Source organism: Macaca mulatta, chromosome 13 (genome assembly GCF_049350105.2).
Source record: "Macaca mulatta isolate MMU2019108-1 chromosome 13, T2T-MMU8v2.0, whole genome shotgun sequence".
Classification (NCBI taxonomy): domain Eukaryota; kingdom Metazoa; phylum Chordata; class Mammalia; order Primates; family Cercopithecidae; genus Macaca; species Macaca mulatta.
Window position 1 is genome coordinate 88,473,501 of NC_133418.1, and position 25,354 is coordinate 88,498,854.

The window sequence follows — 25,354 nt, forward strand, 5'->3', positions numbered from 1 at the left end:
TCAAGAGTTAAGTCCAGGTTATTGGCAGAATTATTAGGCCTGAAACTCAGTTGGATATCTGATAATATGTCTGCAAATAGCAATTTTAACTTTTTATTAAGAAGAAAACTTAAAAAATACTGAATACTATGGACTCTGATATACCTCTCGTCCAGCTTTAACAATCTACAAATAACTCTTTGACTTCCTGTCAGAGATAGAACATGGATTTTGCTTTGTTTTCAGACAGACAGAAATAGTAGAGGGGAAACTACCCATTTGCCCAACCTCAAGCATGGAATTTATTTACTGGCAACCTAAGTATAATTCTGAATGCTACCTTTTAAAATATTACCTAAGTTGTTCCTAGTTCTTGAAAAGTGATACTCTGGTGTTGGCTTCAAAATCCCTAAGGTCATCAAAATCATCAGCTCCTCCCTGCAGGAGACGATGCACATAAGGAGGCCTGAAGAACACTCAGGTCACAGTGGCCACCTGGGTCGGGTCCAGCCGCAGCCCAAGCTGAGAGGGCAGATCAGGTCTGACATCAAGACTTCAAAGTCCCCATGAAGCTCTAATCTCTTGCATCAGGTGTCACAGCTAAGCTGGCCACACACCTGTCCACATCTCTTGAATTTTCTTACTGAGTAATCACAGGGATGTTATAGATGTCACATAGCCAAAACTTCCCTCCCCAATACCTTATTTTACCTTCAGTTGCAAAACAGATTTCTAATGGAAATGGCAACCTGTCCTCAGGATCCCTCTGATATTAAGAGTCACCTTCGGCAGCATTTATACTTGGTATCATTGGAAAAAAAATTAGCAAATTATTCTCAATACCTAATGATGTAGTAAAAAAAATCCTTGTCCGTGTAAGTAACTGAAATGCAGCGGCACCTACACCATGCAATCTTAAAAACAGTACATTAACGTGGCAGCGAGCATTAGCCTTAGAGTGTCTGGGTAGCCCCACTTAAACTCTGTGATTCTGGACTTCAGAGGCTGAACTGGGAGAGAACAAACCACAGAGTACACATCAGTCTTGGAAGGCCCATGAGGCTGCCACAGGGATGGAGCCCAGAGCTGAGCCCACCAGAAGGGTGAACTGTCAGTGCAGGAAATTGGTCCAACTGGCCTGTAGACATGTGGGTCCACCTCATGTCACACACTTCCATAACACTCTTACTTGGTCCACCTCATGTCACACACTTCCACAACACTCTTACTTATGTTCTCAAAAATGTGTTTTCAGTGATAAGCACCCTGACATTATTCTTCCTTCCGCTGGTAGACCAGGGGTCCCAATGGCCATCAGCTTTTGACGATCTGGTTAAGGTAACCCTGTATCAGGGTCTCCTCCCTCACTCAACTAAAAAGAAGATCTGCAAGAAGGGTCTGGTTGGGACTTGCTGCTCCAGTCTTTCTTTCCTCCTCACTGCCCTCACTTATTATTTACTCATTAAAAATTTTTGAGCATCTACTTACGTATCAGATGTTGTTTTAGGATTCAAAAGAATATGCCAAATTCTTTCTTTCCATGGGCATGGAGCCTCTTTCAGGGTGTAATGCACTGCAGCAGAGGCAGTGTCCATTCAGGGTGCAGGGTCTGGTCCTGGGGACACACTGTGCTGTCAGTTATGAGCTTTATGACCCTGGGCAAACTACATGGCCTCTGAACTTTGTGTTCTCTGATGGTAAACTGGGATGACAGCACCCATACCAAAGGGATGCTGTGAGGATCTCAAATTAGTTGCTCCTCTTAAAGCAGTTAAACCTGACACATAACAATAGTATGAAATGTTAGCTACTGTCATTAAGGGTTACAAATAACAGTGGTCCAATGGTGCCAGACACAGATGAAGACCCAATTCTGCTGTCCCATCTCTTTTTTGTTTTCAGTTTTTAAGGACATTAAGGCCATGTTGTGTATGTATACCCTTCAACTGAAAACTTTATATGCTATTCCACATGTTTCCACCCTAGCTCTTTACAGGGGTCAGAAAATAAAAATAATGAGATCGATAAACAAGAGATGTAGAGAAAAGTCAACAAGGCAAAATGTGAGAATACAATCAGTTACAGACTGGAAAGGCTTATCTGTATACCTGAATTGGGTGTTGACAATAACTTGCTAAGAATTCATCATGAGAGTACTTAAGTGCCAATTTAAAAAGCACTTAGGTACTTGTGAATCAAGTCAGCTGTCAAGTAACAGCCTAGTCTTTAAGGACCCCAGGTTCACGTCCCTAGTCCTCCGGGAGTAACCAAAAAGCATATTATCTTGTCATTTGGAAGGTATGTGTCTCCAATAACAACAGCCACAATAAGGTTCTTCCTCCTTGGAGGTCCTAACACGCCTTATTTAGTGATGCTGTTAGTTTACTTAGAATCTAAAACCACAATCCTTGTGTGGGGTCCCTTCATCTAATTTCGTACTCTGACTATGTACCTAGAAACTGTAGCTAATAGGGTAAGGGCCAACACTGGTTATGCAACTGTGCACAGAGGAATGTACTGTGTGTATAAACTAGGTAAATACCAGTGTTTCTGGTTTTCCTCTAACTATTTCTGGGTGATTGCTTATTTTTTGCACATTAACACCTTGCACTTTTTCTAATTTCATACAATCCTTTTGCTACTCTGAAATCATTTGAAATTATATTTAAGTATGATATTGAATGACTGCTGAGAAAAAATGTCTTCAAATAATCCCAGAGACTTTCTTGGACCATAAACTAAGCAGTAAGATCCATTCACCTTGTGTTATTTTGTAAGTTTATCCTATACTAAAAAAATCTGTTCCTATTATTAATACATCTTAAAATGAAAGCGTTACTGGAGAGTAAATACATTCATATGAAACTCACTACTCAACTAAGTTAAAAACAAAAACAAGAAAAGCAAGATAAATTATTTCTGAGAACCAGAAAATGGAATCTTCTGAAAGGTTTGATGAGAGATGAGAGCCAGAGCATGAAAGAGACAGAGAGGAAAAAAGACCAGCAGAACTTTACAGCTGAAATGACAAGGACACTGAGCTCTGTTGAGGTGGAGGGGGCTGCCCAGACCTGAGGCTCTGGAAGTGTATTCAGGGATGCATCTCAAAGGCATCTTTCCCCTGAGGTCTTCAAACTTCGAGGAGACAGTAGGTGGATGACCACATTCAAAATACCTGGAGTAGTTTTCAAACTGCAAATGATTTCCTCCCTTGGCCCCGCTGACTGCCATCACTCCTCAACAGAACCAAAAGCCAGCGGTGAGTAGAGATGGGTGAGGACACTAGAAGCAGGGCATGAGTTAGGCTGGGATGCTGAGTGGGGCAGGGGGAGCAAGCACAAATGGAGCCGAACCTGACAGACTTCAGTTGATCCTCACTCAGCCACACAATGGCAACTACACCCTTGGGGGAAATGATCTAAATTACTCCAAACCTGAATGTCTTCATCTCCAAAATGGATAATAAAGGCTTCAGCAGTGTTGCTGTGAAGGTTAAATGAGATTGGGTACAAATGTGATGCACTTACCCCACCATACCTCAACAGGGACATTCCCTTTCTCCTGGTTTAATTTAAAACTCAGCCTAAATAGGTTCCCCAAAGTTAAAGGTTCTCTCTTACTTATCTTTGTGTCCAATGTCGTATCTGAATTCCAGGAGGTTCTTAATTTTTTGAAATTAATGGCTCACCAAAACTGTAACTTTTTTCAAACAGTAGATGATTAGATTACAACTCTATGCAGATGTTGCAGATACCAAATTCTAAGTGACTATACTAAGATTCACTCCTTACCCAAACATCAATGTGTGCTAAGAAAATGGTAATAAATGAGTTATGTATGTATTTACCTGTTCACCAACCGCCTTCCTTCTCCACTCTTTGTGATGGATATGCTGATGAATGCAAAAGATGGGTGCGAAAGGATCAGCCTTCCTCTCATTTTCTTCCAGAGGAAAGGCTCTTTTATTCTTTAACAAGTTTTTAAAGTTTTATTTTGAATTTATGACACAAGACCCATGAGGTTAAAGGGCTAATGTTTACTGGATTATGAATTTATGCTTTTCATTTTCCCTACGGTGTGTCCCAAATATTTGTAATTAAATATTTCACGTTGACAACAGATTGTCCCTAATTCTTAGGGACAGATGTTCTTATCTTCATCTGATTCAGTAAGGCACCCTTTCCTGCAAAGCCGACTCTACGACCGTTATATGTATTTCTACATGCTCTTTTTTTCCAGCACTGAAATGCTGCCTTTAGGGAACGGGAGGAGTAAATATACATGAAGGGGTGGGTGACTTCCACAAAACTGGTCATCTGGAAGCTATAAAGTTTTGGAGTGTGGCAGCTGCACTCTGAGTATAGTAATGATGAAGGAATCGGTGATGTCAACAGAACGAGTCCTCAAGGTTAAACTTTTATATGATTTTTAAGGTCTTTAATAAGTCTAGCCCCTCAGAGGCTGATGAAGCTAGTCAGGCAAACTCTGGAGTCTGAGTTTATTAACATTTCGGTGGAAGCACAAGACTTCTTTGTACTTAAAAGACTTAGTCTACTTAACTGACTTTCTGGAAAGATAAGTCCATTTTTCAGTATCTGTTTTTAGAAATTCTAGAAAGATCCATCTTCAACATGAATTAATTTTTGACCCACATTAGTTCATTTTACTATGCAAACGTGCTTCTTAATGCCGGATACCCTCTATTAGAAATGTCTGTATAAATATTCAAACCCTTGTCTGCACTAACAGACATGGACACAAGATTAAAAACTGACATGAGTTAAGTATGCAGAGAATCTACCCAGGATGGAGGAAATGAGCTGGAATAGGAGTCAGGACAGAAAAACTAGTCCAGGATGCCTCAGGCTTCCCTCCACTGAACAAGAAGAGAGGTAGCAAATGCAGGTAACCACAAAATAAATAACAGCACTACAGGAATTGCAAAGCCACAGCCATTGGGATGTGAGAAGTAGAATAGATGCTCGGTGACGGCACTAGGCAGTGCAAATTGCCTTTGATGGTTCCAGTCTTTTCTTCTAGTTGCCAGGACCCTTGGGCTTATGCAAGCGTCACAAGTCAAACCTGCTACGCTTGACTCATCGGTCTCATTTTCAATTTCATTTTGTTAGATTGACCTTTGGATGTTAATTAGGCTCAAAGTGAACTTAATTAAAATGTATACATTCTTATACTGTAAGGTATTCAGATGCGCATATTTGCAGTGGCAAAATAATGACCACACTATTCTCATTTTACATGTGCAACATTTCCCTCAAATGATTAGTTTGAGCTGTTTGATCAATTTGTCGGCAACTGGTAACAGCGTGAAGCAGACATTATGCCCGAGGAAATAAACAAACAAGAACATACATTGGTAGAAGCTTCTCCAACACAAGACATTCGCAAGGGACTCATTAGCATCTACAAGATTTACCTTCGCACACGGGGCAACACTCCCCAGGCACTTTCACAGGGTTCGTGCAGGTCTGTCCGCAGACGGTCGCAACGCAGTGGCGTTCACCATTGACGCACTGGCAGAATGTGCAGTCGTCTTCCCGCCACCGGTCTCCGTGGGCGAGGATCAGGCCATTGGCATAGCAGCCAGCGGGATTATTAAAAGGATACACTGGATCTAAATGAGAACATGAGTTCAGAGTTAGACCGAGCATATTCTAAATCTTATCTCTGCCTGCACCCAGAAACATTTTTTTCCTGGGTTCTAGTCATCAGCAGTTCTATTCCCACTGTGATCAACAGAAGCTCAGGGTTGCATGAGGAGTCTCTGGGGGTGCATGCAAAAACAGCTGTCACACTGAATTTACGTCTACTCATCCTGACACAGCAGTGCCAGAGAAGAGGATCTGTAGTCTAAAAACCAACGTGCAGGTATTATCACTCTGTAAAGCTGGAAAGCTTTGTGGCAAGAACTGTGGGTTGGTAATTAGAAAACATGAATCCATATTAGGCTCTGACAATGTCTTCACAGTTGTAGACATAAATGTTTATCAAACCTCAGTTTCCCTACCTGTAAAGTGGAAGGAACAATGCCCTGTCTAAATCAGAGTGATACTGTTACTTCTAGAACTCTATCTCATGTGCCTGCAGGACCATGTGGGCAACAGTGCTCTTGCTGTGGCCTTGTTCATGACAAGGCTGGTCTAGACATACCATGGGTCACTGCCTTGGAGGAGGGCTGTGAACTTAGGCCATTTTTTCTCCCATAAGCTGTGAAGCTAAGCTGCAGCCCCAGGTGGGAGACAGAAGTAGCCAAAGCTACTGTAAAAAAAAAAAAAGAAAATGTTTCTGAGGTTATTGACAAGGATATAAATACTGCATATGAAACCCTCACTTATCCCTCTATTGAGAGCAACTAGATAAATTACTCAATTTTCTTTCTCAGAAATACATAAAAAATTGGGTTCAACAAACAAGTACTGCTGTGCTGGGAGAGGAATCCAGACAGTTTAGAGTTTGGTCATCTTTATTCTAAGGACATATTAGGGCATCATAATAAAGTTAGAAGGTCAACATTTAAAATAATGCCATCACAGCGTTAGGAAGGCAGTCTGCCAGAGAGGGACGCGGCCAATGGACCTGAGCAAGACAAGATTTTTTAAATTCCTGTGTAAAAAGTATTAGAATACATATTTTTCTACATTGAGGCTGGATTTGAATTCCAGGAAGTGAGACATAACCGGATCCATGCCCAGACAACTACGATGACTACACAGAGGTTCGTATCTACATTTTTACAGCATCAACTGCTGCTCAGTTGCAGAACTATTACAGACTGGGGGCAGGTAGGGAACAAATCAATTAGGAAGGTTAAAAATTTGAAGTAATTCTTTTTAATTGTCAACATCACCTAAAAAATAAACTACTTTTCTCCTATGGTGGCTAAAATAACCTCTAATAGGGAAAAGGACTCACTGTTACGAACCATGTTAGGAATGCAATTGTTATACTTTAAACATTTTCAGATCAGTATTATGTGGCAAATACAGCTCAAACATCAAAAGGAGACAATGTTATGAAAATGAGGAAGTATGGAAAGTGGCATGACACTGTGCCTCCCACTTTGTGTGCAGGGATCAGGCATAAGATTAACACATGAGACTTCAGACTGAAGATCTGGGGCCCAGTTAGGACACAAAGGCTCACATGACCCTCCTTTCTGGGGAAACAGTGTTGTGTTGTCAGAAGAACACTACAGACAGAGTCAGGCATGGGGTTATTGTTACTGGCTGCACTGTAAACCCAGGCAAGTGACTTTTCTCTTCTGAACTTGAACATCCTAATCTGTAAAATGTGTGGGTTGCTGCAAGTGATACTCAGAGCAACTGTTTTGAAATGCTTATTATTTATGAACATCAGTGATGGGAAGATGCAGCCTGATGAAAGAACATGAACATATTACTTCCTGGAGAGAAGACGGGAGTCCAGAGAAAGCAGATTCCTGAGAGTCACACCTGACACCTGGCTGGGCCTCGAGCTGGTGTCACCGCTACCTGATACCATGACCCCATGTGAACCACCACATATTTTCAGAGAAGCAGTAGCAGGTCCCTGATCTCCCTGGAGAGGCCTGGGTATTGTGACAGGGGCAGGGTTAGTTCCTCTCTGGGCCGGCAGACTGAGACTGTCAGGGTGAGGTCCGCGTTATCCTAACTGAGCAATCTGAGGTGAGCAGGTGGTGAGCTCTAATGCCAGGATAAAGATAAAGCTTTGCCCCAGGACTTGCTGAGGACTTGCTAGAACTGCAGGGGAGGAATGGAAAACAACTCCGGGACATCTCACGCTGCCTATGGAAAGATGTGACCCATCATCTACACCCAGGCATAGCTTCCCTCAGGGAAGTGTTTCTACACACTCTACCTGGCTTTAACATGCTAGAAGACAGACCACGGTGTCCTAAAAGAGTTCTAAACAAGGAACTTCAACATTCCTTTACTTTTGGATGAGACTAAATTAGGACAATTTCGATTTCAGAACTCTATACCATGCATACGCCTGTTAATCTGTAATTAGCACCTTTTCTTACCTTCACACACTGGGCAGCACTCTCCTTCAGGCACGTAGTACCTCTCACAGTTTATCTCACCACACTGGGCAGTGAAGCAGATGGCAACGCCCCCTTGGCATCGACAGAACCGACAGTTGTCCATTCGAAACATGTCTCCATCATAATATTCCACGTTGTTAAATATGCAGGCTGGCTTTGTATCTGAAAATAGTTAAAACAAACAAAGCATATTTGTAGTCATCTTTTAGTTGTAGCCCTTGATGTTTTTCAAACAGCCTCTAGAAAATTTCTAATAGCAGGAGGTTATAATTTGATGGAAATTTACTAAACTCAATATAAGTTTATGTAACAGAAAACAATAAAATGAAGCAAAACAAAGTAAACAAAACACATTGTTATCCAGTTTACACCAAGGAACAGAAATTCCCCCTAGTAAAATCTACACTGACTTCCTTCCAACCCAGACAAAGGTAAACTTTATGACCATGACACTCACATATTTGGTATGTGCTTTAAAGTGATTCTATTTGTTTGGTTAAATCATTGTCTACCTCAAATGAATGATCCTGTCTCCATATTAGGTTTTGTTCTGCCTCAAAAATTTTATTACCATCTTTTTTGAAGTGGTGATGTTCGGTTCCTCCAGTGCTCTCTCTTATGTTCTTTTTCTCTATATATGGTATAAACACATATAATTTTAATAGTGTTTGGCCTTTAACAACATACTCTCTACATGTATCACCTCACTTAATCCCCATAATGAAGGCCTGACATAGGTATTATTATCCTGAATTTAAAAGTGAGGAAATTCTAGATAGTTTACTCAAAGTCATACAGCAAAAACAGTAGCTCTTCAACTGAAACCTTGTGCTCTTTCCACTGTGCTTCAGGGTTATGTTCTGCTAAGGACTCATAGTCCCATATTTAGAAGTCTCATCATGATATCAATGATTTTTAAACTTTTCTCTGCCTTGAAACATTCTCCCTACATTCATTCTTTAATTTTAGTTGATTTAAAATAACTCCCACCAAGACATCACAAGAAAACACAACTACGGGTCAGTATATTATAAATGTAGACACAAACATCTTAAAAAAAATTACTAGCAGACCATATCCAGCAACATATAAACAAAATTACACACCACGACCAAGTGAGACTTATTCCAAGAATGCAAGGTTGGTTTAACATCCAAAAATATTAATGTTAATATGACATGTCACAGAATAAGGAACAAAAGCAACATGATCATTTGACAGACACAGTTTTTAGCATCTGACAGAATCTAATATTCTCTCATGATAAAAATGCTCAACCAACTAAGAACAGAATGGAACTTCCTCAACTTGATAAATGGCATCTATAAAAATCCTACAGCTCACCTCATACTTAATGGTGAAAGTCCAAGTACTTTCCCCCTAAGATCAGGAACAAGACAATGAAGTGTGCTCTCACCACTTCAATTTGACATAGTGGTGAAAATACTAGCCAGAGCAAATAGGAAAAATAAATAAATAAAAAGCATCCAGATGGGAAAGGAAGAAGTAAAACTATCTCTAATTGTAGATGACATGACATGATCTTGTATATAAACAGTTCTAAGGGATCCATTAAAAAACGATCAGAAAGTATGAACAAGTTCAACAAGGTTGCAGGGTACAATTGCAACTCCCCAAATTGTGTTTCTACACACTAGTAATGACAATCAGAAAATGAGGAAAACAATTCCAATCACAATAGCATCAAAAAGTATACAATACTTAGGAATAAATTTAATAATGTAAGTGCAAACTTGTATTTTGACATTTTCAAAAAATTAAAAAGGCCTACATAAATGGGACATCCCGTGTTCATGGATTGAAAGACAACATTGTTTAAATGGAAATATTCCCCAAATTGACATACATGTTCAATGCAATCTCTATCAAACTCCTAGCTGGCTCTTCTGTAGAAATTGATAAGTTGATCCTAAAATTCATATGAAAATGCAAGGCACTCAGAAATGCCAAAACAATCTTAAAAGGGAGAACAAAGTTAGAGAACTCATACTTCGTGATTTCAAAACATAATACAATGCTATAGTATTCAAGACTATGTGGTACTGCCACAGGAATAGATATATAGTTCAATGGAATTGAGAGTTCAGAAATAAACTATCACATTTACAGATATTTTGACAAGACGGTCAAGACTCAATGGGGTTGAAAGTCTTTTTTTTTTGAGATGGAGTTTCACTCTGTCACCCAGGCTGGAGTAGAGTGGCATGATCTAAGCTCACTGCAACCTTTACCTCCTGGGTTCAAGTGATTCTCCTGCCTCAGCCTCCTGAGTATCTGGGACTATAGGTGCATGCCACCATGCCCAGCTAATGTTTGTATTTTTAGTAGAGATGGGGTTTCACCATGTTGGCCAGGCTGGTCTTGAACTCCTGACCTCAAGTAATCCAACCACCTTGGCCTCCCAAAGTGCTGGTATTACAGGTGTGAGCCACCGTGCCAGGCCTGAGGTTGAAAGTCTTTTGGGGCAACTGGATCATCTACATGCAAAAAAATAAAGAAGAAACCCCTATGTCTCACACCATATACAAAAATTAACTCAAAATGAATCATAGAGTTATGATCTAAATACAACAGCTACAACTATAGTGCTCTTAGAAGGAAGCCTAAGAGTTAATCTTTGTGTCCTTTGATAAAGGAGTGGTTTCTTAGATGTGACATTGAAAGCATAAGCAACAAAAGAACAAAACAGATAAACTGGATTTCATCAACTTTGGCACTTAGAAGGACACCATCAAAAAGGTAAAAAGACAACCCTACAAACTGGGAGACAGTATTTGCAATCATGTACCTGATTTTAAAAAATTGGTACCAAGAACTCCCATAATTAAATGATAAAAATAATGTAATCAAAATGGGCAAACCTTTGAACAGACACTTTTCCAAATAAGACAGAAATGGCCAATAAACACATGAAAAGATGCTCGAATCATTAGTCAATAGGGAAATTCAAATCTAAGCTGCAATGAACACCATTTCACACCCGCTATGATGGATATAATTAAAAAATAGTAACGAGTACTGATGAGGATGTGGAGAAACTGGAATTCTCATAGATTTCTAGTGAGGATGTAAAAGCATAGCTGCTTTGGAAAACAGTCTGGGAGTTCCTTAATTTGAGTTACCATATCATCAAGCAACTCTACTATTAGGTATATACCCAAGAGGAATGAAAATATATACCCCACATAAAAGCACTATAAACAAATGTTCCTAGCAGCCCAAGAGCCAAGAAAAGAAAGAACCTAAATATCCATTAACTGATACATAAACAAAAAGCAGTGTAACTATACAATAAAATATTACGCGGCCATAAAAAGAAATGAAGTTCTGATATGCAATATAACATGAATGACACTTGAAAATACTATGCTAAGTGGAAGAAGCCAGTCACAAAAGACAACATATTAATACTATATAACTCTACTTATATGAAACACCCATCATAGGCACGTCTATAGAGATAGAAAGTAGATTAGTTGTTGCCTCGATCTGAGAGCTTTGGGAGAAAATGGGCAGTAACCGCAATCAGTTCAGGAGTTTTCTGGTGGCTTGATGAAAATGTTCTGAAATTGATTGTGTTGATGATTGCACAACTCTGAGCATACACTGAAAACAACAGAATTGCACAACTTAAGTTGGCAAATTACATGGTGTCTCCTAAAGCTATTTTTTAAAAAAGTACTCCTAAGCTGAAGAAAGTTCTCCTGAGGTGACGAGCCCTGATCAATCTGCTGGTGAAAGCTGGATGATGTCTTTCATGGGGTCTTGTATCCATCCCCAAATCATTTAATATGTCACCTTGCATGTCTAAAATACTTTCACTGCATTTTGAGGATATGCATTTGCACTGCACTTGAGGATAATTACTTTCTATTTATTTTATAACAACCCCTCTAAGAAGACAGAACAAGTATTATTAATACCAGTTTTTTCGATAATGAAGATGAAACTTAAAGAGATGAGGTGATTTGCTTAAAGTCACATGAATGAGACAAACAGTGATTTTATGTGTGCACATGTAGCACATGTGAATATTTAAACTCCTTCCGTAGTGCTACATGGATATAACATTTTTTCAGAAAATTAATGTTAAAAAAGAATCATCTTACTGTATCTCAGAATTCTTCTATAGCTAACTAATCTGAGTTGGGATTGAAAGGAACTGGGCAGCTAGACTATAAGTTCCAAAAAGCATAGAAAATGGAGTACTTTTATACATTAAATTTGCAGGCTGTGGAGCGAGGCAAAATACCGTACTCTAACAAAATGACCATCCATGGAAACTAAAAAAAATTAATAAACCAATCAATATTAATTATTTGGTTGAGTTGATCAACCACAGCTACCATCTGGGTGAAGTCACAAACCCTGGTACAGATCTGAGGAAGTGTGAAGGACAGGTTCTTGTTATAAATAAAGCTGCTTCAGGTGGACTTGTTTTTATGGTAGGGTGTGCAAAAGCTTAAACAGGAGGGGATGGGACTGACAAGACAACTGTGGCACTTAGACTTCACTAGCCAAAGCAAAAGGATCAAGGGAGTGGAGTGGAACTGAGAAAGATGGAGAATCCTAAAAACACAGCCTGGAAACACAACCAATCTTTAAGGGTGAAAAAAGTCACACAACACAATGAAATCTGTTTGATGTTCAGAGAGATTTATAGAGGCTCTTCATAAAAGTATACGACAAAAAGGCTACCTGTGGTTTTTGAGGAGCAACGGCCAATTACTTCTTCACCTATCAGAGGTAGATGTGAATCTCAGAACAGTATGGAGATTGCCACAACCTCCACAAAAGGATGATTTAAGTAGACGTGGAAGAGAAAAGGGTTATGAAGAAATAATTTACTGTGTAATTTGTACTTCTCAATATGAAACACAGAAGTGCCTTCTTAGTGATTTTTGTATGTGTTTCGTGTCTGAAAAATTAAACTTTATGTTTCTAAGTTCTGGAATCTTCCCTTTCTTCTTGAATATATTTCAGAACTCCTAAAAGAGAATTTTGCAATACAGACTATTAGTATATGCTACTACCTACCAAACTACACTGATTGGTGGATGGTGATAGACATACCTCAAAGATATTGTGGGTTCAGTTCCAGACCAGCTCAAGCAAGTCACATGAACTTTTTGGTTTCCCAATGCATTTAAAAGTTATGTTAACACTATACTGTAGTCCAAGCTTGCCTAACCTGCAGCCTGCGGGCCACATGAGGCCCAGGATGGCTTTGAATACAGTCCAACACAAATTTGTAAACTTTCTTAAAATATTGTAAGATGTGTGTGTGTGTGTGTGTGTGTGTGTGTGTGTGTGTTTTAAGCTAATTAGCTATCATTAGTGTTAGTGTATTTAAATGTGGCCCAAGACAATCCTTCTTCTTCCAATGTGGCCCAGGGAAGGCGAAAGATTGGACACTCCTGCTATAGTCTATTAAGTATACAATAGCATTGTGTCTAAAAAGCAACGTACATTCCTTAATTTAAAATACTTTATCGCTAAAAACTGCTAACGATCATCTGAGCCTTCAGGAAATAGTAATCTTTCTGTTGGTGGAAGGTATTGCCTTGATGCTGATGGCTGCTGACTGATCAGGATGGTGGATGCTGAAGGTTGGGGTGGCTGTGGCAATTTCTTTAAATAACACAACATGAAGTTTGCCACACTGACTAACTCTTCCTTTCATGAAAGATTTCTTTGCAGCATGTGATGCTGTTTGATAGCATTTCACTTACAGTAGAACTTGTTTCAAAACTGGAGTCAATCCTCTAAAACCCTGCCGTTGCTTTATCAACTGAATTTATGTAGTAGTCTAAAGCCCTGGTTGTCATTTCATCTGGTGAAGATGTTGTCACAGCATCCTCACCAGGAGTAGATTCTATCTCAAGAAACTACTTTCTTTGCTCATCCATAAGAAGTAGCTCCTCATCCTTTCAAGTTTTATCATGAGATTGCAGCAATTCAGTCACATTCTGCATGTTCCATATTTAATTCTAGTTCACTTGCTCCTTCTACCATATCTGCAGTTACTTCCTCCACTGAGGTCTTCAGCTCCTCAAAGTCATTCATGAGGGTTGGAATCAACTTCTTCCAAACTCCATGTTAATATTGTGACACCTTCCCCTGAATCACCTGTGGTCTTAATGGCATCTAGAATGGTGAGTGAATCCTCTGCAGAAGGTTTTCAATTGATTTAGTTCTGATCCGTCAGAGGAATGACCATCTACAGTAGCTACAGCCTTACGAAATGCTTTTCTTAAATAACAAGACTTGAAAGTTGAAATGACTCCTTGGTCCATGGGCTGCAGAATGGATGTTGTGTTAGTAGGCATGAAAACAACACTAATCTTGTACACCTCCATCAGAGCTTGGGAGACCAGGTGCATTGTCAATGAGCGGTAATATTTTGGAAGAAACGTCTTTTTCTGAGTAGTAGGTCTCAATAGTTGGCTTAAAATAATCAATAAACCATGCTGTCATCCAGGCTTTGTTGTTCCATTTATAAAGCACAGGCAGAGTAGATTAAGCATAATTCTTAAGAGCCTAGGGTTTTTGGAATGGCAAATGAGCACTGGCTTAAACTTAAAGTCATCAGCTGCATTAGCCCCTAATAAGAATCAGCCTATTCTTTGAATCCAGGCATTGACTTCTCTCTTGTTATGAAAGTCCCAGATGGCATCTTCTTTCCATACAAGGCTGCTTTGTCTACACTGAGTATCTGTTTAGTGTAGCCACCTTCATCACTTATCATAGCTAAATCTTCTAGATAACTCTCTGCAGCTTCGACATGCAGCTTGTCCCATCCCTTCACCAAAACAAATTAAAACCAAAGTGAAAAGAGCAGTAATATTTATGGACAATGTTCTCTCCATCTATTCATCCAAGCTACTATTTTTAAAACTCAGGAGTTCTTGAGTTCTGTGTATTTTTAAATCCTTAGGTTTTCCTTTTATTATACTGATGATATGCTCTTAAAGTTGTGAATGTGGACTCGCTTTAATAAAGTCTTGCTAACTATACTCTCATAATTAATGGCTCGGTATTAAATATTGTAAGACTAAAAATATTTTTGCTAGTTTCAATTGGCTTATTCCACAGGGAGAAAGGGGAAGTGTGTGTGTGCTGGAGGACACCAAGCATATCCTATTTCAGGAAAAGGGAAAGAGAACAACTCTTATAAAGGATTACAACAATTTGTATCACTCTTCAACAAAATTAGCTTAACAAGCCCCCAGGAACACGGGGGGTGCTCAATAAACACATACTTAGTGGAGTATTTCTCTCAAAGTGCCAGAATATCTCCGTTGTTGTATCAGTAGAAGACATTATGTCCTTAGAAACATTACGAGCATAATTGCTATATAGACAGTGCGTTCTTAATCGATGTTTTCTGTAATAGTGTGTGTTTTTTTAAAATTAACAGGCTGCAGGTCTGAATTTTCTGGGCCAAAATTTTACATGAGGAGCAAGCTAACATTGGGTACGGCTCCCCTTTAAATAGTGATTTCACACGTTATATCTTAGAGAAAATTCTGTCAGGGCCAACACACGATTACTTCTAGTTTTTATTAACCTTTCGTATATGTCTGAATAAAACAGGAACTAATTACTGGGTGGGCAGCATGACCTTCACCCAGGCTCCTCATTGTTAGCGCCGCATTTTAATACTGCTGTGAGAAGCAGAGTGCTGCAGGGACAGTGCTCCAAAATAGAACTATTTCAAATGGCACAAAACAGGCTAAAAACACAGGCTAAGTTGTATTCAGATATACTTTCTCTGAACTTACTTCATAACCCCCTGAAATTGCTTTTGGCTACTTGTGCCACATACAAGTAATGCTCCCATCCCCACTCCATCCACCCACCACTCTTGGCACCACCGGGAAGAGGGTACTCTTCCTCTTTTGTACTGATGACTTGTTTAGAGCTGTGAATGGGGGCTAGCCTCAATATATACGGCCCTGCTAACTATGCTCTCAGAACTAATGGTTCAGTATTAAATACCATAAAGGCTAAAAATATTTCTGGTAGTTTCAACTGGCTTATACTTAGTAACAATACTACAGACTAATTCATTTACTCACTTGGGGAACATTTTATAAGCAGGTCACACAGACAAGAGTCAGCTTTTGTCTACGACATTCCAACCAAGATATTCCATTTTATCTAGATGTTTGTGTACGTACGTTGGACAAATGTTCATATCTAAGAAACCAAATAATCGCTTGCACATTCTACACCTAGGATTTCAAACCCAAAAGCCTCCAGGAATGAGAGGTGGGCCACATGTAAGACAGTAGGGGGTACTGTGTTAAGTGGAGAACACACACCCATCTAACAGTAGAGGCCATTGTCCAGCTCCAGCTGACTGCTGATGGAACACTTGTTTGTGGGCCGGAGCAGACGTACAACAGGTTCTTGATGAAGGTGGAGGGCTGTTACAACACTGCTTTGGAGGTCATATTTTTAGGTGATGATTTTGATGACTTCTAAGTTCACATAAAAGGAACATAATCACACCACCTGTTCCTTTGGTTTCTAAATAACAGGGATCTTGTTCAGCCAATGCCTCGTAAGTTCTACTTTCAGCGCTTGTCAGAGAATGCAGTTACAAACTGTCATGAACTGGTTTGCAACTCTCCCATCCCTCCACCACAACAAAATAAAATCAAACTCCAAAAAAAAAAAAAAAAGTAGTATTTATGGAGGATGCTCTCTCTCCATCTACTCATCAGGCTAGTGTTCTCAAAACTCATGAGTTTTCAAGTTCTGTGTATTTTAAAATTGTACGTTTTCATTTTAAAGTTTATCTTAAAAACAAAAAAAACCACATAAGCATATGGATCATATGGATGGCAGCATAGGAAGTGAGTACGGCAGTGCATAACCCATTTCTGCACGTGGGGTCAGTCATGTTAACATTTCACCCGCAATCTCCTGAACTGGGGTCTGTGGATCTACCTCACCATGTTGGGCAGTTCGCAAAATTGAGAAAAAATGTTCCAAGCACCTAGAGTCTAGCTGTGTCAATCTGACCTTTCAGAACTGAGCTGCATTTTAATATTTTGCCTTTGCTTTTTATTGAGAACAACCCCAGGAAACCCATTTCTGCATTTGTGGTGTTAATGCAATCAAGCACATGATCAACTTCATCATTCAATGGGATGAAATCCATTCCTTTCCATATGAAAAATCTCAGAGAGACGGTTGTCCCGTCCAGCAGGCATTTTTCTCTCTGAAAATAAGAACTGCGTATTTGACCCTATCTCCTTTTTCACTTTGATGGCCAGAAAACTGGGGGCCTAATTTAACGTTTAACTCCCACAACTGCACAGGCACTTATGGACTACATACCTGTGGGTGCTTTCTGTTTGATTTTTCACTTCCAACTTTTACTTACAATTCTATGGCTGTGATTCTCCTTTCTCATAAATATTTTACCACTATGTTATGGAATCTGTTCTCACTGTAAAGTTTCCTCACATCTTCTGTGGATAAGCAAGTGTTTTTATACATATAAAATAGACCTCTGCTTTTCTAAGTGATGATAACGAATCTTTGATATGTAATATCTATCTTGTAATGGTGACCTTACAACAACAGATTTTTCCAGGACATTAGGTGATAAGTATGTTTATATTTACATACAGAAACACATTCATATATCAATATATATGTGTCTGTATGAGTATGAAGGTATATGTCAAAAGAAGTAAAATATAGACTTTGAGACACAATGTTCTTAACAATATTTTGTAGGATTATGAATCTTCACAGTATTAGTTCCTAGTCTCCTCTACAGGTGAATGACTGATATAATAGAGTCAGTTGTGCATGATTACGAAGAAAGTAAAAATCACTCAACAAGTTTATGGTGGCAAGAAAGAAGCATCCACCAGAGATGTAGTGACTGTGTTTTGTCCACTCAACATCTTCTCATGACAGATAGCAACTCCTATTCCAGAAGTCAGAGCTCTATAGTAAGTGGCAATAAATTAGGACAGGCCCTGCAGATTGATCCCAAGGCTGCTAAAGTGGAGGTGCGGCTATTAGTAGTTTGAGACACATCAGACTGCAGCAAGACATAGTCAATGTTCTGATAAGAGAGGCATGACCCATGGGTATCCAGAACCAAGAAGCAAAGAGAGAAGAAGGGCACTCCGGTTCCTCACCCACAGGAAACACCAGCAAATCTTTCTACTAGAGATAGTTTCAGGGGACAAATGACTTAAGATTAAAGTGTAGGGCAATAAGAGATGGAGGATTCCTACAAAGTAACCCATTTATGGACTGACATTTAACAGACACCTCTAGAGGGAACTAAGATGATACGAATGAGATCACTGACTGGCTCATGCAACAAAATCTGGGTGTCTTCTGTGAGGCAGATAATAGGGTAACATCCACAGACACAAGGATGAATGTGACAGACTCCTGTCCTCCAGCAGTTCACATTCTGGAGCGAGAGACAGGCATGAGCATAAGTATTTTCCAAGTGATGAGCACCGGCTGAAGTGCATCTGAGACGCGGGGAACCTAGGCAAGCAGTGACTATTTCTGTCTCCAGTGGTACAAGTATTCACAAAATCTCACCTATCATAAATTAAACGGTAGCACCTCCAGAAAAAAGGTCTGTTTGGCTATTTCCTTGTGTTTAATGGATGTTATTACTGGTTAAATAATGACTGGAGTGGGGAGAGGCACCGAGAGGTGATTTAAGTGTACAGAACTTTTTCTGTTCCCCCTTCCTGTATGCTTATATTTATAAGGCCTGTAAGTTAGGAAGCTCAACCTTACCATCTCTATCCCCCACCCCCAATGTCCCAGGACTGTGCCTCTGGATGTGAATAGAAAGTGTGCACATAGAATACTAAAGATTATTGGCTGGGCACAGTGGCTCACGCCTGTAATCCCAGCACTCCGGGAGGCCGAGGCAGGTGGATCACAAGGTCAGGAGATCGAGACCATCCAGGTTAACACAGTGAAATCCCGTCTCTACTAAAAATACAAAAAAATAAGCTGGGCGTGGTGGTGGGCGCCTGTAGTCCCAGCTACTCAGGAGGCTGAGTCAGGAGAATGGCGTGAAGCTGGGAGGCAGAGCTTGCAGTGAGCTGAGATCGTGCCACTGCACTCTGGCCTGGGTGACGGAGTAAGATTCCGTCTCAAAAAAAAAAAAAAAAAAAGAATACTAAAGATTATTTGCATCTGAGGCAAAATTCCAAGTAGATCACCTGTATTATTTAATTTAACTGTTACTCAGTCCATTTTACAGCTGTGGAAACTGAGGCCCAGGGAAACCAAGAAGCTTCCTTAAAGTTAACCCAGCTAGTGAGTGCAGGACCCAATTTTCAAACTGTGGTTATTTAGTTCTAGTCTGTGTTCTTTCTTAACCATAAAGCCATACTGCAAGTGTTTATTCAAAGCAAAAATAAACAATAAAAAACAACATGTGGCCATGGACCTAAAAATCACAGGATGCAACCAAATAGGACTCAACTGCAATATAACCTTTCTTGCCTTGGAAGGAGGGCAGGAAACCTTATGATATCTGAATTCCTACAGGAAGTATTTGATATGAATATTTCTATGTGTAATTTTGTTGTATTTGTCCAAATCCATCTCCATCTTCCTGTGTGTACAAGTATTGACTAAATAATGCTCCGAATGGTTACTGACATGTAACTTGAGTTTCATTATTTTTTGTTAATGAATATTCTGGTAGAGAAGCATGTTGTAGGTTCCCCTTCCTTCTATCACCTAAACTCAATAAACATCAAGCCACCAAACACCAAATCCTCCCATACAAAGTCAAAGGGAGAGGCAGATTCTGTCAGAAGGAATCTCGTGACCCAAGAATCCTTTTTCAGGGCCACATGGGTCAAGTCTAAAGCAGGCCACTACCAGTGACCACCCACTGATTAAAGATGTCCCCTCCACTGCCTCTCAGCCTTTTGGCTAAGATCAGGTGCAAAGATGTTCTAAGTAGGAAACACTCTCTAAACAAGATGAGCAATGTTTTTCCTGTTCCCAAGTGTGCCAGGCCCAATGTAGTTTTACCCAGGTCACCTCCCGACAGCCATGGGACCAGTTACTGAGTGACAGCAGGAAAACTATCACAGGCTCCAGGATCCTTTTCCTGAAACTCCTAAGTTTTAGAAATTCTGTAACACAGCTGAGTATGAGAGCTACATGCAATCTGCTATTGCATCTCCAGAATCCTCTTTCTGATGGGTGGAATGATAGCTCCTAACCTAACTTTCTTTACTGCACTGTGGATTTTAAGCAAACCTTTTTGAGTGCCCTTCAGCAAGTCCCTGAAGGTTAATAACCCTGCTTTGTAAAAGGCAGAAGCAGCTACGTTGAACCCTCCCTCCTCCTCCTCCTGCACAAATGTACACTCTCTGAGAACAAGAGAAACCCCACGTACCATTAACACATTCAAAGACATCACAGCACTTTCCAGGTGTCCCATCGCCACGAGAGACTATGCGGGGAGTGGATCCCACCTCACACACGGGGAAACCACATAAGCCAGAGAGACACTCGCATCTGAAACCAAAGAAAAGGGAAGGAAAACCCCATGAATAAACAACAACACAGAAGTCGGGAGACCACAAACAAAGTGGCAGTGGCTGTGGTCTATATGACCAGTACCTGGTCTATATGACACTGCCTTCTTTATCTGGTGTCACTGGGAAATGGGAAGGCAGGAGGGGTTCTGACATAATTTGCTTTCAAATAACTAAGACTTGTCTCCTATATATACACCCCAATTTTTAACTTTAACCATTTTGACAGAAGTATTTCTAAAACGCATTACCTCATTTCTTACTTAACCAGACTGGTATGGAGCGTAACAAACATTTTCTGGCTGACTCAGGGACATCTTCATATGTATCTGGTATGCTCTTCTGTGAATCGATGCTTGCACAGGCTAATACAGAGTGAGTGTCCCCATGCTAAATGGCCCCATGGTGCTCCTTCGCTGCAATTGATGTTTAGGTGTTTTTCATAGATTTTCTGACTCCTGGTTCAATGATTAAGTTATTAGCTTTTTAGTGTTTTCTTGTCAGTGTGATGTCTCAAGTCCACTCTCATCTTGAGCCATATTTAATTTATGATTGTACACAATAAAAGAAATGGACTGAAGACTGAGGAGCTCTTTATAAAGAGAGGGCCTAAGTTGTAGTAAGTGAACTTTATGACAGCTATCTTGGGAGCTGAAAGTCTTAATTTTTGGATCTTAAGCTACCACCTGAGCATTGATCTCTGCACGCATGAATGGGGTGTTCCATGAGCTGCAAGCTGGCTGTGCTGGCTCTCACCCCTAACTTCAATGCTGCTGCAAAAATTGCTAAACACAAAAGGCAGGTGAAATAAGAGGAGACAAAATGTTGCATCCGCAACAATGCAAGAGAGGCAGGACATAAGAAACTCCGGGCAGCTGGGTGTCAGCATGTGAATGTAAGATGAGGAAAGAGCCGCTAGATTTCTGCCCTGGGACTCCCCTGGGGAGAGACGTATGGGTCAGAGGGTGGAGAGGATGACGGCGGGAGTTCCCAGGTTGACAGGAGTAAAAGGAAGGCATCCTAAAAAAAGACATCCTGGCAGGAAGTATGTGGGTATTTACGTACGGTAGAGGTCAAGATCAGGGGAGGTAACATTCCCAGCAGGGAAAACTATCAACACATTCATTAACTGTGCTTTTGTACCCCCTTCTTATTTAAGTAATTGGTTTGTTCACCTATTGTTCTTTGGATCTTTAATAAATTAATATATGCTTATAGTCCACAAGTACCTCAATAATCAGGCCCAGAGATTTAATTACATTTATAATTAACCATGGAACTAGAAAAGAAATGACTTCAGGTTAAGATTTGCATCAAAGACTATTAAAGCCACTGGGAAGGTGGCTTTAAACACCCCACTATCACCCCAAAGCAGGCTCTCTGAGGATTCTTCCATGTGGGGTGACAGTTCTATTGGATTCCTGGGAGAAGAGGGTGTTAGGTCATTCAGGTTTTGCTGCAATGGTATTTCTACCAATGGTTTCAAGTAAAGGTTTGCCTGTTTTGTGTGAGCAGAGCTTGGAGCTCTCAACTCACAGTCTATATTCCTGCAGGACAATCACTTTCTAGTGCTGAGTAAATGTGAGCTGGGCTTTTAGTGCCTGATAAGGTCATCCCATACTTTGTCATGCTTATATGCCTAGCCATTGCAATGGTAAGCACATAATCGTACTGCTGTGATATAACAGTAACATTATACTGTTTACATTTATTGTACTTGGCACTCTGTACAACTTAAAACTCTCTGGAGTTTATAGATGAATGGAACTAGAGTACTGACAGGCCACACACTGATCCCAATGCATAGATGTGATTACAATGAAAGCAACCTTCAAGAATAGCTGGTTAACTTTCTCTTACATATCTTCTATGATTCCACATTCTTGCCTACAGATGTGCTCCAGGGAATCATTCTGATCTAAACAGAGAGTGTACCGTCAACCAAAAAATACCCGTTCAGATGTTGTCCTTCAACACTTGAACAACCTTTACTGACTGTGCGTGCGCACTTACGTGCTGGGTTCTCTGCTAGGCTGTTAGGAGTCACACCACACTGAACACTCATGACTAAGTCTGCCATTAAGTCTTTTTTTTCTGTTTATGTTTGACCTATTTTCCCAACATTTGTTTAAAAAATTTACAATTTTAGAAATATATTTAGGGAGTATAAGTGCAAGTTTCTTACAGCCATATATTGCATAGAGGTGAAGTGTGAGTTTTTAGTGTACCTGTCACCCAAAGAGTAAACATTATATGCAATGCGACTTCCTAACATTTAAATATTCCTATTATTTTTCTAGAGTCCCTTACAAGTTGTCTCCAGCAGGCTGTAGAAGAGCGGAAGCTGCACCCAACTACCTATTAACCCACCTAGGAAAGGAAAATGTTTTATGCTGAATCTTTACATCTAAACTGACTGCATAATAAAGATCCTGGTTTTGTTAGCTGGTGTGACACCAGCTCCTGTCTCCTTGTCTCCTTCCCTGCAAAGCCTTCTGATCTACCTGTTGCCATCTTTTGACTTTTCACAGCTTCCCCTGAACCTGAAATTAGTATCTTAATCAAGAAAGAGCTTATGAAAGAACAACAAAAGGTAAAAATCTGGGCTGAGGTCAGATATCTATTGGGTAGCTATCTATTCGGTTAAAACCTTACTGAAACTGCCAGTTTTGCAGGTCGAAATGGTCAAACAGCATTTCCTTATGTTCAAGATAATACAACTCACATCAGTTATCTTTTAACAGGTATGTTTACATTCACTCAGGTAACAAAAGGGGACCCCGTCATGACCCATATTTGCCCAGGAAGTCTGTTACATCTATAAATGATATGAATCCCATGTAGTTTAAAAAAATTCTTCAGTAAGATTATTCTAGATGCTCTGGTTAACACACACTGCAGGAGGTATTCTTCCCTTTCACCGATGGGAACAGGAGTTACACAGCTTAGTCAAGTGACCTGATTTTAAACAGGGTTTCCTGTTCTCTGTGTTTTCCACTAGAAGAGACTAGATTTTCCTCTACTGAGTCATGAAGAGGAAATGCTAAACTACAGAAGAACTGACGCATGCAACCTGTACCGTGCTCACCACGTTCTTTCTCTTCATTTTAATACTTTTTGTCCTCCCTAATCTTTCCCCTACCCTTTATCCCCATCTCTGGAGAAGGAGCAAGCGAAGGAAAGGAGAACACAAAGGGGCAGAGGAAACAGACTACCATGAGAAGTAGTGCAGTGAGCTACTTCTGCACTGAGAAACGCTGCAGTGAGCTGATTTCAACACTTACCCCTCATTTCTGAAGCCCTCTCCCCAATTTCCAGTTCTAGTCCAATCTCCCCCTGCCCAAGTCTCCGTCTCTCCCAAATCATGCCACATCCATCCTAAGGCTCAGTTCCCGAACTTCTGCAGTCAAAATTTATCTTCCATTACTCCTCATTTTATGTATCACTTTCTCAGCCTAGTATTCAACACTCTGAAGTCCATATACCCCTTTTCCAATTCTGTTTCCCAGTATTTCCCTTCATTTTCCAGTGCTACAGTTATGTTCTTTTCTCCAAGTCAGTCCCCACTTTGCTGTCTCTGCACTGCCTGCCCTAATGGCCCCTGCACATTCCTCATCCAGTCCTTACGCTCAGTTGTCTTTCTAGGCCAACCTTAGATAATAGCTTCCTCTCTGAACCCTCAAACACCACACTTTTCTTACAGCACCCTCTTTCTCTATTTTGTGGTAACGTGAGGACTCATTTTAACATAAGCTCTTTTAGTACCTACCACGCTTAGTCATATAAATGTTTCTTACGTGGAAGTGAACTGGAGATCAACAAGACAGGAATAACATTAACACAACAGAACAAAAACACAAAAGAAAGTGAGGAGAGCACTGAGACTTCTATACTGTGAACTCATAAAGGCCACCTCAGGCAGACCTATTTGCATGACACCTTGAGCAGAAGTGCTAAGGGTTTTAAAAAACGAAACAAAACAGCTTTATTGAGATATAATTCACCTACCATAACATTCACCCTTTTAAAGTACACAATTCAGTGGTTTTACATTCAGAGGGTTGTACAACCATCACCAGTACCTAATTTCAGAACATTTTCATCACCTCAAAAAGAAATCCTGTACTCACTGGCAGTCACTCCCTTTCCCCCAGTCCCCGGCCCTTAGCAATCACTAATTTATGTTCTGTCTCTACAGACTTGCCAATTCTGGGCAGTTCATATAAATGGAATCATACAGTATGTGGGCTAAGGGCTTTTTAACTTCAAAGAAGATGCAACCTGTATTTGCAAGTAACCAGAAAAATAAACTCTCAATGTAATCCTCAGAGTTAATATAATGATCAATCGAGGTACCACATTAACAAATTTTTGCATAATGTAATCACAGCTGCAGCCAGGTGGGACTTGGTTAAGCTGTTTTTTTTTTTTTTTTCTCAAGTAGGAAATGGATTCAAGCTCAGTGGGCACCTGAGTGCCTGAGTACAATGGAACTCAGAAATCATGGAAACCCCTAGAGGGCACTCACCCCCTTAGGAGGTTCTGCTGGCTGAATGGTGGTGAGTACACACTTAATGCTTTCCCTTCATGTCCTGTGCTTCCTGGACTTCACAGACAATCCCAGGCAGGCCAGAAGGTCAGAGTCCAAGCTCCTGGGCATAGCTTGCAAGGTGCTCCTAAATCTGCCTCTACCTGTTACTAGTTTCCACACTCTACTGGTTCCTGC

At 40.2% G+C, this 25,354-nt stretch overlaps 1 protein-coding gene across 5 annotated transcripts in view; it reads right to left on the bottom strand.

Moving 5' to 3' along the window:
- The window catches only part of CRIM1 (cysteine rich transmembrane BMP regulator 1), a 197,357-nt gene that overhangs the window by 65,042 nt on the left and 106,961 nt on the right, over window positions 1-25,354 (bottom strand). For all 5 annotated transcript variants that reach the window (XM_015112097.3, XM_077959728.1, XM_015112099.3 and 2 more), the window contains 3 exons: window positions 20,487-20,608; window positions 8,021-8,203; window positions 5,414-5,611 (listed from right to left, as the gene is read on the bottom strand). In XM_015112097.3, the coding sequence (XP_014967583.3) occupies window positions 5,414-5,611; window positions 8,021-8,203; window positions 20,487-20,608 (503 nt within the window). The remainder of the gene's footprint in view (window positions 1-5,413; window positions 5,612-8,020; window positions 8,204-20,486; window positions 20,609-25,354) is intronic.